The sequence below is a fragment of the Perna viridis genome, chromosome 5 (genome assembly GCF_037379345.1).
Source record: "Perna viridis isolate PV_CMFRI_1.1 ecotype Kerala chromosome 5, ASM3737934v1, whole genome shotgun sequence".
NCBI lineage: Eukaryota > Metazoa > Mollusca > Bivalvia > Mytilida > Mytilidae > Perna > Perna viridis.
This window is the reverse complement of record NC_142449.1, coordinates 14,766,269-14,787,113: the sequence shown is the minus strand read 5'-3', so window position 1 is coordinate 14,787,113 and position 20,845 is coordinate 14,766,269. Positions and strand designations below refer to the sequence as shown.

Here is a 20,845-nt window from a genome sequence, read left to right as displayed (position 1 = left end):
TAAGCTTTCCTTAATCATCTTATTCAAGGTAAATGGTGTATGAAACCCATCCTTATATGACAACGTACAATTATCGAAAATCTTTTTGACAGTGTTTACCCAAGGAATATTAATATTGTGTTTAAATACACTGAAAAACAATAAAAGAGCAGGCAGTTTTTCCCCAAAAAATTACCATTCTTCATTTTATGGATGTATCAAGCGAATATCTGCCAAGCTCACCATACACCATTAAATTTTGTGTAGATTATTTTCAAATTCAATATCAATTTACAAAAAATTTAAATATACTCGTTCAATGACAGTATCATCACCAATTCCCAACACTCCACAGTCATATAGGAGGATAGGTTTTTTTTAACTTTATCAAATAAATCTATCAACGGGTCATAGTTTTCCTTTCCTCGTTTGTCTATCCCGGACTCGACTTTTTATGAGCAACTCGGCGGGTGTTTCTAGAAAAGCAGAGGACGATTACCCTACCGGTGCACCTGGTCCATGCTCCCAGTTTTTAGTGGAGTCCGAGTTGCTCATTTGTTTTGTTACTTTGTATGTATGATTTTAGTTACTTTATGTTCTTTGATGTGTATGTCTGTTTTCCATGTCTGGTCTATGGCCCTGGATTACATTCTTTGATTAACGCCATAACCTTGGTCCCTGAATTACTCTATCAAACACTCGATAGAAAAATTATGCCGCTTTCCTTTTCGAATGATATCGTAAATGGCTGCCGTAGCCTCTGTTTGTATCGATTTAGCCCTAGATCCTTTACAATTTCTTACTGTAACTCATCATATTAAATTTACATTTTGACATTTTCCTCTTAAAAAAATAACAACTTTACTTTTTCCAACATTGACTATCAATTTCCATTTTTTTACAACGTTCCAGTAATGAATCCAAATGTTTTTGTTTATCTTTTTCAGATTCAGACATAAGAACCGTATCGTCCGCATGTAAAATAACAAATAGATTTTTTAAAAACATATCCGTATCTAATTCATTGTCATTTTATAGTGTCTGTACACCATCATTTTTTGTTTTGTAAAAAAAGATTCCAAATCATTTAGATACATTGCAAAAAGTAAGGATGACAGATTTTCACCTTATCAAACACCAAATTTAGAAAGAAAACATTTGAGTATATCAATCACCATTAAAACCCCTTGGTTTAATGCTAGTATAGTATTTACAATAATGTTATACATTTAATTTTTCATGGCGCTAATAAGTAATTTTGACCGACAGTCCGATCTCCATACTGTATCAAAGGCCTTAGCAAAATCTATGAAGGCACAAACAGCTCCTTTTTTTCTTAGTTTTAACAGTTAAAAAAAACGAAGGATAACACATCATCAAATTTCCAATAACTCTTTCGAAAACCGAACTGATTTTCGTTTACCATCATAAAATTCTCCAAAAAAATATTGAGTCTATGCTTAAGAATACGGATAAACAACTTTCCCATGCTACTGAGTATAGTGGTGTGCCTATTATTATTGGGATATTTAGTGTCATCCTTGTTCTTGTAGAAAGGAGTAATATTTCCAACTACCCAGTGATATGAAATAATTCCAGTATAAAAAAGCTTAACATATAGAGGCATACATACATTACTTGTGATTTTAATATATTCATTTATTACCATTTCATCACCACTAGTTTTACCATTCTTCAGAACCTTATTACATTTCAAATACATTACATTTCTGTTTCAGTAATAGCAGCATTTAGACTTTCATTTGGAATATCAAAATGGTTGCCATCTGGCAAAGGGGTACCCTGTCATCTACAGTAGTAGAGTTAAGATTCTTATAAAAATTAGTAAAAAAAATATCGATAAGGATATTTGGTTTATGTTTCCATCTATCATCTCTGGAACTCAAAATATTCCAATATTTTTCAGAGTTACATTTTCTCAAATTATCCATCTTTTTTTCTATATTCTCGTTTAGCGATATTCATTTGATGATTATAGCCAGCACTCCACAGTATTGTAGAACTGCCTAATTTTGGTCTTGTAATCTGATGCTTTGTAACATTTATCACTTTAAAAAATTGTCAAGCATCTGTAAATCTATATATCTAGAAATAGCTCAAGCCAAGGCCATCAGGATGCAGCAAAAATTTTCTGGAAAAAAATTACCCACAGCATATAGGGTTACCATTGAAACCATGCACAAATATGCGAAAATTTGCAAAAAGTTCATAAAATCAGGTTGAGAAATATCAAATTTCCCGCAAAATATCTGAAATTTTTATTTCAATCCCTGAAACTGTTCAAACTTTTCCCTTCAAAAACCCCTTCCTCATATGGGCATCGCCCGTTAGATTTTGAGCTATTTCACTTTGTAATCCACTTATTAAATTTAGCATGGTAAAAAATTGACTTACTTTCACTTTCACAATGAAGTCAAATTGTCATTGAAAAAAAGCCCCTTCAACATTGAAAATATATAAAGCATTGCAAAATACTTTTAAAAGTCCCCTTTTTTCAGAAAATGTTTTATCAACAATAGATTCTTCATTTTTAATCACTATAGCAACCACCGGTTTCCATTTATGTCATTTTTCATCCCTAGCCAAAAGTGCGAAACTAAACTAAACTGTGGAGTGCTGGCTTAAACAGAATGCAATATTAAATATTGTAATTTTCTAGTTATTTCTTGAAAGCCTACCTTCTTACGAGTAAAATGATACCAAATTTATCATAATTGGACAATTGATAACAATTTTAGAGGCATTCTCATACTAGGCTATCTCCTCGTAATTAGTGGAGAACTTTCCTTACACTTAAGTGCAGATATGCATTTCACTGTTTTGCTATAATCATCTTTTAAATGAAAATTTCCACTTAAAACATAAAAATCACAATCCATATGTACTTATAAACCCTAAATTTGGGGTTTTGTAAGCTTTTAACACAGGTTTTATGCCAAAATAGTGCATTTGAAGCTCATCACATGAAAAATCACAGAAATCTGAATGAACTGAAAACCAAATACTAAAAAGTCCACTCCAGGTCTAAGGTTATTAAACCTTTGCTTATTGTTCACTTAAAAGTTGCCCGGTTAACTATTTTACATGTAACCTGCGCAAATATTTAGCTTTTAAAAATATATTTCATTCTTTGTGATGGCAAGAGCCATATTCACACATGAATCAGTTCAATGATTGTTTTGTTAACTTTGCAAAAAATGTGCATATTTGGTTGCTAGGGACTTATTAGCTAACAACAACATAGGTCCATACCATAAGTTACATTGTTTTAACCCTTGTATCAAAGCATAGCATAAAAACACTAGTTTCTAAGATGTAAAGCAATGTTTTAAATGTGTAGGGGTATAGGCAGCTCCCTTTAAGCCAGCACTCCACAGTATTGTAGAACTGCCTAATTTTGGTCTTGTAATCTGATGCTTTGTAACATTTATCACTTTAAAAATTGTCAAGCATCTGTAAATCTATATATATCTAGAAATAGCTCAAGCCAAGGCCATCAGGATGCAGTAAAAATTTTCTGGAAAAAAATTACCCACAGCATATAGGGTTACCATTGAAACCATGCACAAATATGCGAAAATTTGCAAAAAAGTTCATAAAATCAGGTTTAAAAATATCAAATTTCCCGCAAAATATCTGAAATTTTTATTCCAATCCCTGAAACTGTTCAAACTTTTCCCTTCAAAAACTCCTTCCTCATATGGGCATCGCCCGTTAGATTTTGAGCTACTTCACTTTGTAATCCACTTATTAAATTTAGCATGGTAAAAAATTGACTTACTTTCACTTTCACAATGAAGTCAAATTGTCATTGAAAAAAAGTCCCTTCAACATTGAAAATATATAAAGCATTGCAAAATACTTTTAAAAGTCCCCTTTTTTCAGAAAATGTTTTATCAACAATAGATTCTTCATTTTTAATCACTATAGCAACCACCGGTTTCCATTTATGTCATTTTTCATCCCTAGCCAAAAGTGCGAAACTAAACTAAACTGTGGAGTGCTGGCTTAAATCACGTTCAGCTTTCTGCTTATCGATGGGGATCACTTTTGTGATAAACATGTTTCCTCCTTGCTGTACAATACAGTTTTCTGTGTTCCCAACAGCTCTTATCAAACCTGGGTTTGTTGCAATTCTTTGATACATTTTTGCCATTCTAAGGTAGGGTAACTCCATTTGTACCATGTATTGCACTTCATAAAAATTCTGCATTTCGATCCTGTTCATTATTATCGTACCAACAAACTTTAAATTAAAAGGAAATTATTAAGAGGCTGTTCATGAAAAAAAAACAAGCAGTGAGTGACACATCACAAAATTTGTTTTAAAAAAAAACTTCAGCCATTTCATGTCACAATTGCATGATTTCCTAAAGTTAAAAAAGAAATAAATTACATAGAAAGCATTGAAATTCATTGAAAAAGGGCGGTAACTTTTATACCATTTGACTTATAGATGATATATAAATAACATTGGAACAAACAATTCTGTGGGATGAAATTTACTCTGTGCCTTCCATATCATAGGATCTGCCTAAATTTTACAAGGACAATTTCTTAAATAAATACCTCGTTTTACCTGCATTTATACAACTTATGCAAAAGTGGTAATGAGTAAAATAAGATCTTGTCACAATCTTCTTTCCATGAAAATTTACATGAATGGATCATTTTAGCAGCTTTTTCAACCGATCGTTTAAGTTAGTCTTGTAGCCTGTTAGGTAAGTTTTAAACTCAATCACAAAAAAACCTTTTTACTTTGTTATAGCTCGTGTAGCATATTTACCAGTTTCCATAATTATATCAAAACTTAAAAAAAAACAGAGAATATATTTTCCGATACAATTTTTTGAATTTTTTAACGTTAACGTTTTTAACGTGAAGTCAGCCTCATATCTTGACCTAAACTTAGAAATCGATGGTAAAGGAAAACTATTGACCAAACTTTACGACAAACGTGATGACTTTCCATTCAGAATTGTCAACTTTCCTTTCATCTGTGGCAACATCCCTTCAGCACTTGCGTATGGAGTGTTCATATCACAACTCATACGTTATGCCAGAGCTTGCCGAAACTACGCAGACTTTTTGTATCGCGCTAGAACTCTAATAGGCTTCTGGAACAGAGTTATGTTGCTACAAGATTGAAGTCATCACTACAGAAGTTTTATGGTCGTCATCATGAACTCGTGGATCGTTATGGTGTATCCATCTGCACCATGAAAACTGATTTATTCAACGGGTCATAGTTTTCCTTTCATCGTTTGCCTACTCCGGACTTGACTTTTTTCCATGTCTGGTCTTTGTCCCTGGATTACATTCTTTTAATTACCGCTATAACCTTGGTTCCCTTGATTGCTCTTTCAAGCTCTTAAAATTTATTATGTATATATAATACACACATACGAATATCAATTATTTCAATACATTAAGATCTTCTTGAAAGTTAACACTTTGCATAAATTATAATGCATTTCTTTATTTTCTAACCATATATATTCGTGTTCATACCTTAATGGGTAATTAAAGATTTAAAGAAATTAATACATTTTAACTGTTTTTGCCAAAGTGAAATACACGCACATGATTTTTTTTTAGTTTTATCAATCCAAATTTGGGAGGACCTCTACACGATGTTAAGGAAGGACCACCATTTTACATTCCTATGTTTTCTACAGATTTTATGGGAGAAAAAGATTCTGCATCAATGCTCTCGAGTGCATTGGGGAGAATCTGTTTCACTGACGGAGAATCTAGATTTTGCCACAAAGTTTTCATCGTTTTCATCTACTTTACCTTTGCATTTTTCTACAAAATAATCTTAAATTACTGTAACTAACATACTCGGATATATTTCGGCTGAAAGGGAAATATATGGAAAAGAATGTAATTAAAATGTTACTCATGAACATAGATTCACTGTGTTGGCATAAAAATCTTGGATTCTTCTACTCTATATAAGAAACATCACATTTGCAGCTTAATGAAAATTTCTAATGATTTTGACTCATGTCGCTTCCAAATGTAAAAATGAACATAGAAATTCATGCATAGAACCAAATGCAAGACAACAAAATAAGTTTACAAGATGAAGTATTCACTATTTTAACCACTATTTAACAAAATACTATTTGCTGATCTTTACTTTTTTTCTTTTTTAGACATGTTCATCTAATTGTACTCCAGAAATAGATAAACCTAATGGCTCAAACTTCATTCATTCAGATTCCCTAAATGATATGAAGTTGCTTGATTATACTCAAATTGGTGTCGACCTTCATGCCATCTTCCTAAAGAGCGTGAAATTAAGGACATTAACATTTATCTATTTATCTATTTTATTTCCTTTATTTATATATTTATTGCCAGCCTCATTCCCCATAAAGTAAAAATTATACTGCTCTAGTGTATGAAGTTTTCGTCTCCCAACGCATTTCTTGGACATCTTGCCGACTTTCTGGATATACGAACAAGACGTTAGCACACAAGGATCATTGGCAAAACTGTGCTGCCCTTAGATAAAAAGTTGACGCGTTGTTTCTTTGAACGTTATATTTTGGTTATTTCATGTTTTTTTTTGGTTTTTTGTTTTTTTGTTTTTTTGGGGTTTTTTTTGTTTTTTTTTTATTTTTGGGTTTTTTTTGTTTTTTGTTTGTTTGTTTGTTTTGTTTTTTTTTGTTTTGTTTTTTTTTGACATGTTTGCCTTTTTTCACGGTTTAGTTTTTATCTTTGGTATATGTTATTTTTATATCCAAACTTGGTTCCCTTGATTAATCTTACGTACGTTTGACCCTTGAAGAATTCGAAAACTTGTCTCAACCAGACACTTTTTAGTTCCTTTTTATAAATTTTAATGTATTTGGAACCTTGGTTAATAGAACACCTGGTGAATAGAACACCTGGCAAATAGAACACCTGGTGAATAGAACACCTGTACCAAATTTAAAGTTCAAAGGTTTTGACAGTTATCACTGTACATCAGTTTTGGATCACATCGTTTTCTATCTCGCTTTGATGTTACATGATTTTTTTAGTGATAAGATGACGACTAACACGATCATTTATACCTTCTTAAATGCCAGAAAATGTTAACCCTGTTAAAAAACAATCAAATTTCCTACCAAAATATTTAATTCCTTGTGAGTTAGGGGAGAAATGTAAATAGTAATGTAACAATTTGATGCCTTATTTGAAAGATGGGTGCAAATAAAAACATATTTCAAAATTTGGGTTTTATTTTTGTCCACAGTTCTTACGTCTTGCTGTAGATCCCTCTTCATATGGTTTCTGTCCAACGATATTACCTCTAGAAAAGGGACAGGTTATAGCCAAATAAAAAAATATACGACATGATAAGATAAATTTATGCAGTGTTATTTCAAAGTAAATACTTATTGGCATGGAACAAAGTTTAATTTTGGCAATATATGCAAAAATATCTTTTTAATTATGATAAAGCTAATCAAACATGCCCAGAAATAAACAAACTATACTGTTTCTCAGTCTTATCCTTAAAAAAAATATGAAGTAATATCTTTTGCTTCTAAATCTTACCCTGGTCCATAATTACAGACTAAGAAATTAGCATTGTGCGTATCTTCCCCATAAGGTTCTTCTAATGTCGAACAGAAAACAAGACTACAACCGATGTCAGTACTATTTGCCCATATTCCCTGTCATGAAAAAACACACGTAAAGTCAATCTACAATACATGACAAAGATATTTGACTCGGGTTACGAATGCAAATAATACAGATTTAACTGTACTGTTCTGAAATATTTATATCTAAGGTATAGGGGTAAATGCTATCACGCTACAGTTCCTTAAATTTTTACGTGATATAATGTATCATGCGAAAGGATTAGCATGAAAACTGAAACAAAAACTGTAATGGGTAGCTCTATGAGAGAGGCTAACATTCTCTTAAAGTGAAATGATCAATTGTCTTAAAATAAGAAAAATAGTAAACTATTACATACCTGTGTATAATGATCACATCTTCTGCTTTGACAGTTGTTTGACTCGTAATCATAGTTTGGCTTTTCCTTAACTAACCAATAGTCCATCGCTAGTTTTATAATTTGACTACTTTTAATGCTTCCTGAAAGCAATACATGTTAATTTCTAGTTAGAGTGTCACATGTAAAAATAGTTGTTATGTATATTCCTGCAATCATGTAAACACATAAAACTTTTCATATTAGGTCAGTAATAGAAAAATACGAATGAAATTTTAAACCCGAGAATTTCGATGAATTCCGTTGTTTAAAGCTGCAATAGCTGTCAAATTTGTTCAGTTTTGATTCTGCTGAATTTTGCTGATTCAATGAAATAATTTTGTAGCCTTGCAATTGTAGCAATCAATGTCGATAATACCTAAGGAATATTGTGAAAAATAACGGGTTTTTTTATCAGAGAAGATCGATAGCTCTGATCTAACTATTTTCGTCATTACTTCTGAAGATTACCTACAGGACATAATAAAATAACAATAACGGACACACAGGTTAGCATTTTGTTTTCAATTTCGATTTATCTATTTCTTGATTAGTTTTCAAATGAATAATGACAATATTTGAGCCACATTATATCACAATACGTTAATTTCAAAAGCATCCTTGCGTTATATTCAAACTTGTTTTCTTTTACGGCTTGATTCCGCCGGTCTGCCTTGTCATTGAATAACCACTTTCGCTTTGCAATCAGATTTGTTATTTTAGAAGGGACCCTTACAGCACATGCGCGGATTAAGGTCACCAGACGTCACATGAATACGAATTTATCTAGGTCGATTTTTTGTCTTGCAAGACAATAAATATACAGACACATATTTCATGTATTTAATGCATTTTATGTGTAGATATCAAATGATACGAAATTGACAGCTAATGCAGCTTTAAAAAAAAAAGAAGTCAATTCCATAAAGAAACTAAAAATAACACAAATAAATTAACTGTCTCTTTTTTTCTTCAACATACGTTATGGACAGATGAAGTAGCACTCCAGCTAACAATATTATACCTGGTTAGAAAGTCTACATTTTTCTATGTTTAATATTTATCTACAATGATATAGTTAACAGTATATAGCACGTAGCTTTTGAAATTACCCTTGTTCTTAGGAGAAAAAAATTATATAGACTGTACAGTAGAATTAAAAACTATGGGAAATAAGTCCATGAATTACACTGAAATAGGATAGACATTGGATTTTTTATGTGAATTATCTCCTAGAACAGACAGATTTGAATGAATAATTATACATTTCATCATAAAACATCTTAATAACAATAATAAAAAAAAAGTGCAGACTTTTTGGAGAGTTTCACATACTACAGAATTTGCATGATTCCTACAAAAACTGCAATCGGCTTTTTGAAACTATTTTTTTAGTCTCTCTCCCCTACTTATTTTTTTTTGGTATAACGATGCAAAAACTTTAAGTTAATCGTTAACTACTTGCAGATGAAAAAGTTTATAATTTCCATTTGACAAGTATGAAATTACTCTTATATGCTTGAACCGACATTTTAGTAGAAAGATAAGGTTTCCCTTTTCTAGATGTTAATACATGATGTTGTAGATAGGAACAGAAAGGCATAATAATAAATTCATTACTAAAACTATTGGCGATATCTATGAGTCAATCTATGAATCGAATCCCCTTTTCTTTTTTTTTTAATTTGTTAAAAAAATTGATAGTAACTTTTTAAAATTTGACTTAGGCAAAGTCTTTTTATGTTCTAACTTTATCTAATGTATGTCTGATGCAATATTCAAGGTTGAACTTGTTTCAATTCTTTTTTAAGCATAATGTTTGGATCGTTTCAGCCACAAATTGATTACGGGTTTCCTTTTCCATTTATTTAATTCTATTTAATTAATATGTCAGTTTTGAACCTTGTATGAAAAAAAAATCAGTAAATGTTTAATTGATATAGCTTAATAGAAAACAAACTGTTCATTAGATGAGTTTGGGAACGTTTTATGTTGCTACAAGAATAGTTTGGGAACGTTTTTTGTTGCTACAAGAATAGTTTTGGAACGTTTTATGTTGCTACAAGAATAGCTTAGGAACGTTTTTTGTTGCTACAAGAATAGTTTCAGAACGTTTTATGTTGCTACAAGAATAGTTTGGGAACGTTTTATGTTGCTACAAGAATAGTTTGGGAACGTTTTTTGTTGCTAAAAGAATAGTTTCAGAACGTTTTATGTTGCTACAAGAATAGCTTAGGAACGTTTTATGTTGCTACAAAAATAGTTTGGGAACGTTTTTTGTTGCTACAAGAATAGTTTGGGAACGTTTTATGTTGCTACAAGAATAGCTTAGGAACGTTTTATGTTGCTACAAAAATAGTTTCAGGACGTTTTATGTTGCTACAAGAATAGTTTTGGAACGTTTTATGTTGCTACAAGAATAGTTTGGGAACGTTTTATGTTGCTACAAGAATAGTTTTGGAACGTTTTTGTTGCTACAAGAATAGTTTGGGAACGTTTTTTGTTGCTACAAGAATAGTTTTGGAACGTTTTATGTTGCTACAAGAATAGTTTAGGAACGTTTTATGTTGCTACAAGAATAGTTTTGGAACGTTTTATGTTGCTACAAGAATAGTTTGCGAACGTTTTATGTTGCTATAAGAATAAAATCATAACTACAATAGTTTTAAGGATCGCTGTGGTGTATCAATCTTGAGAACCGATTTGTTCACTAATGTCATAGTTTCCTTTTCGGCGGCTGTTTCTAGAAAACAGAGGACGCTTAGTTAAAACATATGTATTAGGCGAACAATAGGTACAACATATCAATTGCATTCATATTTGTAAAATGACTAGGATATGGTAATAAGCTCGGTTGAGCTTTTCTCAAAACCATCTTCTTAGAGTACGACAATAGTAAAAAGTATAAATATGTATAGCCCGTGCAAGTCTAGCTAAATGTGTATATCTACAAGGTACATCTGGTCCATTCTCCCATTTTTATTTGGAGTACGAGTTGTACATTTGCTTTGTTTTTTGTTTTTTGTTTTATTATTATTATTTCACGTTCTGTCTTTTGTGCGTCTATTTTCCATATCTATTTGTTATCTTTGGATTTTATTTTCTTACAGTTCGAATCCTGGTTTCCTTGATTTTTGCTGTATACGCATCTTGTACTTTTAAACCAATCCCCATGTTCAAAATGATATCCGACTTAATGAACAATAGCGATGACAATAGTTATTAGTTATCTGAAAATATTGTTTTGATTTTTTGTTTATATATAACCACTCTACAAAGATTATTGTCATAGATTAAGTAAATCGTGTCTCTTTCTAAATTATTGTTATGTCATGATTTATTTACTTAAAATCATTCCAATTTTTACAGTCAATATACATGTCTTTTAAGGATTATAGTAATGTTAGGTTTTACCCCAGATGACAAAGTTATTTTCTCCAACATGAGAATATGTAGAATTAGATGAACTGTTTTTGTTAAGGACCAATATACATTCTGTGGCATGTTCTTGTGCAATTGTTTCCAATTCGTTGCTCCATACCTGAAAAAGTAGAGAGTTAAAACACCATTACTTCGTAATAGACAGGCTTTCCGATCAAGGTTATAAAAAAATGCGTATCATACCTTGCCTAAACTGAAAGTTTTATACCGATATCGAGATAATATTCAGAAATGTTATGTTTCTGACAAACAGATTATAGATGATGGACTTTAATGATGTCAATCAAATAATTTTCTGTAGTTTTTACTGGCACATTATTATTGTTTCCAACTTGACGCGTCTTCAATACAAAGTGTGTCTTCTTTGATTTTCTTAATTCTTTTTGTTTTAATTCCTTTTTATTTTTACTTATTCATTGTTCATGTCTTCTGTTTTGTCTTTGGTGTTCCCAAAACATGAACATTTTCCGGATCCGGTTATCAATATATAATAAAATTCAACTGGATTAGATATTTAAAGCCAAGTTTCAATACTAGGTCCTATTTAATGTTGTTCTTGTTTGTCCCTATTTTGTCGACCTATTTTTTTTATTTTTTTATTTAATTTATATCAGCCTACGTCGTTTAGCATTGAATTAATATCCAGCGGATTTAGTTCTTACATTCTGTTATGAAACATGAAAACATACAAAAAAACTAGACTTTACCTTCTAACAAGTACTATCTTTGAAAAAAAGATAGCCGACGCACTAAAATTTTGTTCTTTTTCTAAGTTTCTACATTTCTTTGAAGAAAATAACACGTCACGTAATGTCAATTTTTTTATTGTTTTTGTTTTGTTTTGTTGTTTTTTGTTTTGTTTTGTTTTTTTTTTTTCGAACGCAATTTCAAATTTTCGATACAGTTTGTTCGAACGCCACTAAGTTAGCAGTAGTTGGCCAATCGTAAAACATAATGGCGATCAGGTGATTTGCATTTCCATAGAAGAACGTCCTTAAGGTCAAAGTGTAAAAAGCGAAGTTATACCGACTGCGTCGGAAAAAGAGAGAAAGGTACACCAATTGGAGTAATTATTTTTTATCTATTTTTTTAAATGTGTAATAGAAAAACAAAACGGGAAAAGTGTAAAACTATTGAGTATAATTGAACTCAGACATTCCAATGGCAGAGACAAATCTTTTGTGATTAATGCCATCGCAAAATAGGGTTTTTATTTATTATATTCCGCTACCAATGCCAACTTTTTTATCGTCCATGTTGGAAAATGTGACTTAATATTAACCATACCAAGCTATTCATATTGCTGGCTGGAGGTTCGACACATCTCCGAGCGTCATTGTGTGCGTGTAATATTGCATCCCTGTCTTCCTGAGTGAGTGCACTAGATGATATATCAACTTTCTGAAACAGACTTCCGCAGTTGATGGGTGCCATAAACAGAATAATCATACTCAGGCTAATAGCCAGACGTACGGTTTCCATTTTTGTGCTCCTTTACTTGCTGACTTATTTCGTCACTCTTATTAGGCTGACTGTATAGCTGATCTGATCAGAAAGAAAAAATATCGTTTGGCTAGATCCTTCAATCTCTATATCTATATAGATGACGTATTATCTTTAAACAATCCTAATTCGGGATATTTGATACATCGCATCTACCCAAAAGAACTTGAAATAAAGGATACTACAGACACTGTGAAGTTAGCCTCATATCTTGACCTACACTTAGAAATCGATGGTAAACGAAAACTGTACGACAAACGTGATGACTTATCATTCAAAATTGTCAACTTTCCTTTCATCTGTGGCAACATCCCTTCAGCACCTGCGTATGGAGTGTTCATATCACAACTCATAAGTTATGCCAGAGCTTGTCGAAACAGACTTTTCGTATCGCGCTAGAATTCTAACAAATAGGCTTCTTGGGCAGGGTTATGTTGCTACAAGATTGAAGTCGTCACTACAGGAGTTTTACGGTCGTCATCATGAACTCATGGATCATTATGGTGTATCCATCTGCACCATGAAAACTGATTTATTCAACGGGTCATAGTTTTCCTTTACTCGTTTATCTACCCCGGACTTGACTTTCTATGAGCAACTCGGCGGATGTTTCTAGAAAAGCAGAGGACGCTTACCCTACCGATGCACCTGGTCCATGCTCCCAGTTTTTAATGGAGTCCGAGTTGCTCATATGCTTCTGTTACTTTGTATGTATGATTTTAGTTACTTTATATTCTTTGTTGTGGATGTCTGTTTTCCATATCTGGTCTTGGTCCCTGGATTACATTCTTTTGATTACCGCTATAACCGTGATTACTCTTTCACACCACTGAGTCGATACCTCTGCTGGTGGATTTTGTCCCCCAGGGTATCATCAACCCAGTAATACAATTTTGTTTTAAAATTAATGGTTTTAACAAGAGGAATGAAAGAAAAACTGGCTCGGACGTCGCCCAGTATAAAAAGGTCCGAACCTGACAGTAGATCGGACACTCTGTTGTCTTGTAAGTATGTGGTGTCCCCAGATGGGAATCTTAGCAAATTCACATCTGGTATGGAAAATGCCCCGACTAATTCAACTAAAAGTACCCAATCACATGTTCAGTCTGCAGACCATCTATTCTAGTACAAAAATTCTGACTATTTTAAAATTATAAAACCATGTTAAACGATATATTTGACTACAACGATGACGAACGACATTGTACCATATAAAAATGTGGTATTAAAAATTGCTAAACATGCAACATTCTTATAACCGACCCTTACTTCTCCAGTTACCCTTACACACAAAACCTTCCATACAAGAAGTCACGATGACTTAAGTTGTAAATCAACAAACTTGATATATGGATTAGAATGCAACGTATGTGGTTTAATATATGTCGGAGAAACGCAAGAACGATTAAATGAAAGAATGTGCGGTCATCGTTCGGGAATTAACACCACCAAATTCCCGACAGTTTATCAACACTTTAATCAACAAGATCATTTAATCCTCTCCATGAAAGTTCGTATTTTAGAAAAAAATCACCATCCTACGAACAGTCCCGTTCTAAGTAAAAACTATCGTAGGGAAAGAGAGGAGTACTGGATATGCAGACTAGGTACTGCAATACCTTACGGATGCAATGACAACATCAAAAGTATAGGAAAGCTTTCGAGCCAATATGACAATAGCATAAATGTAATGAATTTATTTGACAAAAATCCAAGACGGGAAAGGAGTCATGGCCATCGCCACTATACGTCACCTAAGTTACATGATGTCTCCATAGATGGCCTCCTTCCCTTCATACAAAAACCTCTTGGACTTCATCACATTAGAAAAAAACTTTATTCTATACAGCTCACTCTACTACACTCCCTTTACAAAACAAGTCTTGACACTGCAGTTTCCGACCTCACCTCATCATTATACAGACTTGTTGCCATCATTTTGGATATTGGTTTCCACAGAATCTTTAAACCAGTTTGTGTGAAAAGTCAAGATGACGAAAAATGATCATTTCTTCCACTACCTTTGTTAACAAAGGTATAGATGCAATTAATTTGGCTAACATCTTCCATCACAAAAACGTTACCAACAAAATTCCCCCATATTTCAAAGACAAATCCATACCAATTATTTCATATTCCTATACTTCACCCATCGCATCCAAAATTTTCAATTATAAAAGGCTATTGCAGAACCTCGAGATTGAGGACTTCAAGGCTAAACCACCTGACTGTTCTTGCAAAACCTCTCCATTCAAATATGGTCCTTCTGGTCACGTCGTTACGGGAGATTTAACCATTATCGAAAACAAATCTCTATGTAATATCCTTTCTAAAGGTCCCAAGTACCGTGAACCACGCTCCATAAATTGGAATTATAACTTTAAAGTTCTTATGGATGCCGTCGAGGACTATGCAAGAAAATGGATAAAACGAGAACAAGAAGACATTGATTCTCTGTCAGAGTGGTTGAAGGCCGTGAGGTCTTTAATTTTGAAAGGAATGAAAGTTTTAAGTAGGTCAATGACTGCCAAGGCTACATCAGTTTTCAAAGACCCCGATATAGCAAAAACATTGTCTACTATACATGACAAGTATGTTGTCGTACCAGCAGACAAAGCCCAAAACAACATTGACGTAGAAAATAATAGCAGTGATAAGTTTCATAGCTGGATCTGCAAAATGTACCACCAAACCTCTTTCAAAATTTATAACTTCTATACTCACAACTGTCAAAGAGGGTCTGCAGTCCTACCACAACACTTGTTACTCCCGTAGTGGTGTTAATTCAATGTGGATCCTGAAAAATTCGAAAGATCTTCTGGAGACAATCAGTTTAAGACTATTATCTGAATATAATAACATTAAAACCTATGATTTTTCAACACTGTATACTTCTATTCCCCATACTCAGTTAAAATCCCGACTTAAAAACATTATACATCGTTGTTTTTCCAAAAAAAGATGGTACACCTAGATACAAATATATAGTTCTTGGTAGAGATTCCTCATACTTTGCAAGAAATAATTCAAAATCATCTTCCAAACTTACGAAAGAAGATGTTTACAAAATGTTGGAATTTTTAATCGACAATATATTTGTTCAGTATGGTGGACGTGTTTTTCAACAAACGGTCGGCATTCCAATGGAAATAAATTGTGCTCCTTCACTTGCTGACCTATTCCTTCACTCTTATGAGGCTGACGTTATAGCTGATCTGATCAGAAAGAAAGAATATCGTTTGGCTAGATCCTTCAATCTCAGTTTCCGCTATATAGATGACGTTTTATCTTTAAACAATCCTAATTTCGGGTATTTGATACATCGCATCTACCCAAAAGAACTTGAAATAAATGATACTACAGACACTGTGAAGTCAGCCTCATATCTTGACCTACACTTAGAAATCGATGGTAAACGAAAACTATTGACCAAACTTTACGACAAACGTGATGACTTTTCATTCAGAATTGTCAACTTTCCTTTTGTCTGTGGCAACATCCCTTCAGCACCTGCGTATGGAGTGTTCATATCACAACTCATACGTTATGCCTGTGCTTGCCTAAAATACGCAGACGTTTTGTATTGCGCTAGAACTCTAACAAATAGGCTTCTGGACCAGGGTTATGTTGCTACAAGATTGACGTCATCACTACAGAACTTTTATGGTTGTCATCATGAACTCGTGGATCGTTATGGTGTATCCATCTGCACCATGGAAACTGATTTTTTCAACGGATCATAGTTTTCCTTTCCTCGTTTGTCCACTCCGGACTTGACTTTTTATGAGCAACTCGGCAGGTGTTTCTAGAAAAGCAGAGGACGCTTACCCTACCGGTGTACCTGGTCCCTTGATTACTCTTACATTCAAGCAGGTGCTTTATTTCTCATCCACTCTCCAATTCAAATGGAGATGGTGTATACAGGTCTTCGTAATTTACCACCAAAAAACGGTAGAATAGTACGAAAACAGTTCGACATTGAGACCCAGTTTAGATATGTTTTATCATGTCTTTAAAAGGAAAACTTAGGAAATGTGTTGCGGCTATAAGACTGAAAGAAAGTAGCTAGCTATTGAATGATTTCTGTGTAACGGGAACCTAGGGAGCGTCAGCTATATGATGTACATGCTCTGGCACATGAAAGGCTTAAAATCGTTTTGATGGAAGTGACGTTTTCCGGAAATGGTGTATACCGATTATTTTATGCTTCCCATTTGTGTTGAAATATGCCGGAAATAATTATCTGTAATGGAAGCGGAATGTTAGTGTGCTACAAAACCTGGTATAACCCGGCTTTAATTTTGGCACTGCCGGTACCAACTTTCCAACTTTGTAGTTTTTATCAATTGCAAGCTGTGAATAACAAAATTAACTATTGCCAAGAATGTAATCTAGGGACAAAGACCCGACATGGAAAACAGACAAACACAACAAAGAGCATGAAGTTATTAAAATAATACAACTGATATCTGATCAGTAAATATATCTTAGGTTTCAAAGCGGGGTTCCCTATTAGTTTGACCTATTTTTTTCACTTTAGTAATATTTTTGGATTGTAATATCTTGTGGAAAAGGGGGAATATATATTGACATATTTATATTTATATTTATACTGATTTGTTTAACTTTTTTTCCTTGACCAGACATGGAAAACAGACATCCACAACAAAGAACATAAAGTATCTAAAATCATACATACAAAGTAACAAAAGTAAATGAGCAACTCGGACTCCACTAAAAACTGGGAGCATGGACCAGGTGCACCGGTAGGGTAAGCGTCCTCTGCTTTTCTAGAAACACCCGCCCGCCGAGTTGCTCATAAAAAGTCAAGTCCGGGGTAGGGTAGACAAAAAAGGAAAGGAAAACTATGACACGTTGAACAAATCCGTTTCCATGGCGCCGATGGATACACCGTAACGATCCACGAGTTATGATGACGGCCATAAAACTTTTGTAGTGATGATTTCAATCTTGTAGCAACATAACCCTGCTCCAGATGCCTATTTGTTAGAATTCTAGCGCGATACAAAAGTCTGCGTAGTTTCGGCAAGCTCTGGCATAACGTATGAGTTGTAATATGACCACTCCATACGCAGGTGCTGAAGGGATGTTGCCACAGATGAAAGGAAATTGACAATTTTGAATGAAAAGTCATCACTTTTGTCGTAAAGATTTTACAATCGATTTCTAAGTGTAGGTCAAGATATGAGGCTGACTTCACAGTGTCTGTAGTATCCTTTAACTCAAGTTCTTTGGGGTTGATGCGATGTATCAAATCCCCAAAATTAGGATTGTTTAAAGAAAATACGTCATCTATATAGCGGAAACTGAGGTTATCTAGCTAAACGATATTCTTTCTTTCGGATATAAATATTGATTTTCCAATTGTTCTTACTTACCATATCTGGCACTAGACTTCATGTCGAGTAAATCACAATGTGGTATTATTATGTTGAAACAACTTAATTATAGAACATTTTGAAATTAAAACAAGAATCTGCATGCACATGTTAATAAAACATCTTGACTAGAAGATGACATGACCTCAGAAAATAAAACCAACCCACGAAATTTTTCTCTTGTGACTTCTTGAATTTCTCTCACTATATAGAAAATTAAGATTTTAGTATCAAGTTACATGACTGTCCTCATCAACCTTAAGCTAAAATTTTGTATGACATTTGGAAGAAGTCGTCTTTATGGGGGTCATTACGGTTCCAGATGAGGAAAAAAACAAAGATATGTCATATATTTTCATTTTTGAAATGTTTCAGTGGAGAGGTCCTGCTACACATCCGATCATATAATTGGATATTATCTTCTATCTTGTCTTGGCAAAGCGGGTCTGAACATAGCCTATTTTCATATATTTCAAAATGACAAAAAAATAAAAATGTAGGTTGCTATGGTAACCATATTTAAACCAATCAGATTGTTTTGTACTTCATTGTAAAATACTGTACTTAAGACATATTTCATTAATATAATTATGTAGTTTGACAAATTTCCACCATTAGATATAAAAAAAAACATTCAAATTGTAATATTTTGTGATTTTAGGTCCTAAATTGGTGGTTGCTAATCTAAAGTTAAGGAAACAACTAATTTAATGGAATGTTTCTACATTCATTGAATAAATTTACAAGGTTAAAAGGACATAGGTATCTAAACATTTCGTTGCCATACTCGTAAAATACCGTTAGGTATGCCCAATTTGTGGATATTAATTCCTTCATTATATAGTTTTTACAAAAAAAATATTTTTACCTTTTATTTGTTATTATAAAAAAAGCACGTCACAAAATATGCCGTCAATGTGCGTAAAATGTATGCTATTTTCTATCAATGCTTCGAAAATCTATTGATAAATGTACTGACGTTAGCTTTTTTATGTCTGTGTTTTATATACTAGAAGTGTGTTCTTTTTAAATAAGAAGCAAACAGACCGTGTCGAAATGTACCCACGCGATCTAGACACTAGTCATGCTAGTTCGGTCAAGTTCGTTGACAACAATGTAGTCCAGACTATGAGTATGGTCCAAATGGTTTGGAACATAGTTATTGCTAACAAGTTTAGAAAAAAAAAACATTTCAAAAACAACTTACCAGTTTTCGTTACTTTGAGTTAGCAAACGGTACATTAAGCTGTTGACTACAAAATGGAAAAACTTCAAATAAAAAAGGTAAAATAAAAGGTTTTGCCAATTAAAAGATAACAACAGCTTGGACAGAAGTAATTGCAAAAACATTACTAGAGAGATAGATCAAAGGATCCTTTTTAATAGTGCAGTTGAACATCGTGTATGTCAATTATCTTCTATTACCTATCATTCTATATGTTATCTCTGAGAATGAAATGCATAACTTATAATGCTGTATGCAAAATAAGTTCCTGGGATTACCAAGAAAAGTGTCCTTTGATTTAACAATATTCAAGAAGTATGATAATACAATATTTTATTGGTCATCTGTTCAAATCTAAGTTTAAACATTTATAGAGAAAATTAATTCTTATATATTCCTCTATTAAAGCAGCAACCATTTGATTTTCTGGGGGTATGGATTCTTGGAAAAAAGGGTTTTTTTCTGGAAAAGGGGGGGATTATTCGACATATTACTGGAGAGAAAATAAGTCTATTTTTAAAAAAAAATTACCAAAAAATCATGTTGTCTTTGTGAACGAGTAATCAAGGGAACAAGGTTATAGTGGTAATCAAAAGAATGTAATCCAGGGACAAAGACCAGACATGGAAAACAGACATACACAACAAAGAACATAAAGTAACTATAATCATACATACAAAGTAACAAAAGTAAATGAACAACTCGGACTCCACTAAAAACTGGGAGCAAGGACCAGGTGCACCGGTAGTGTAAGCGTCCTCTGCTTTTCTAGAAACACCCGCCGAGTTGCTCATAGAAAGTCAAGTCCGGGGTAGACAAACGAGGAAATGAAAAATAAATGAATTGAATAAATCAGTTTTCATGGTACTGATGGATACACTATAACGATCCATGAGTTCATGATGACGACCATAAAACTTTTGTAGTGATGACTTCAATCTTGTAGCAACATAACCCTGTTCCAGAAGTCTATTTGTTAGAGTTCTAGCGCGATACGAAAAGTCTGTGTAGTTTCGGCAAGCTCAGGCATAACGTATGAGTTGTGATATGAACACTCCATACGCAGGAGCCGAAGGGATGTTGCCACAGATGAAAGGAAAGTTGACAATTCTGAATGAAAAGTCATCACGTTTGTCGTAAAGTTTGGTCAATAGCTTTCCTTTACCATCGATTTCTAAGTGTAGGTCAAGATATGAGGCTAACTTCACAGTGTCTGTAGTATCCTTTATCTCAAGTTCTTTTGGGTAGATGCGATGTATCAAATACCCGAAATTAGGA

General features: G+C 33.2%; 1 protein-coding gene across 1 annotated transcript; it reads right to left on the bottom strand.

Moving 5' to 3' along the window:
• Nucleotides 1–7,217: 7,217 nt before the first annotated feature.
• LOC148616182 (uncharacterized) lies at nt 7,218–19,594 on the bottom strand. The gene is made up of 6 exons (XM_088581577.1): nt 19,550–19,594; nt 12,728–12,985; nt 11,414–11,540; nt 7,982–8,103; nt 7,555–7,673; nt 7,218–7,306 (listed from the first exon to the last, which is right to left on the bottom strand). Exons 2-6 carry the CDS (start codon nt 12,920–12,922, stop codon nt 7,234–7,236), a joined length of 636 nt encoding a protein of 211 aa, XP_088437703.1. The 5' UTR covers nt 12,923–12,985; nt 19,550–19,594; the 3' UTR covers nt 7,218–7,233.
• Nucleotides 19,595–20,845: the final 1,251 nt, after the last annotated feature.

What these genes read in the sequence shown, in the direction of transcription:
- LOC148616182 (XM_088581577.1), bottom strand. Translation starts at nt 12,922, where the DNA reads ATGGAAACCGTACGTCTGGCTATTAGCCTGAGTATGATTATTCTGTTT. An exon ending in CCAGCAATATGAATAGCTTG is followed by an intron (nt 11,541 to 12,727) that starts GTATGGTTAATA and finishes CTACTTTTTCAG; the next exon opens with GTATGGAGCAACGAATTGGA. An exon ending in GTCTGTAATTATGGACCAGG is followed by an intron (nt 7,307 to 7,554) that starts GTAAGATTTAGA and finishes TCCCTTTTCTAG; the next exon opens with AGGTAATATCGTTGGACAGA.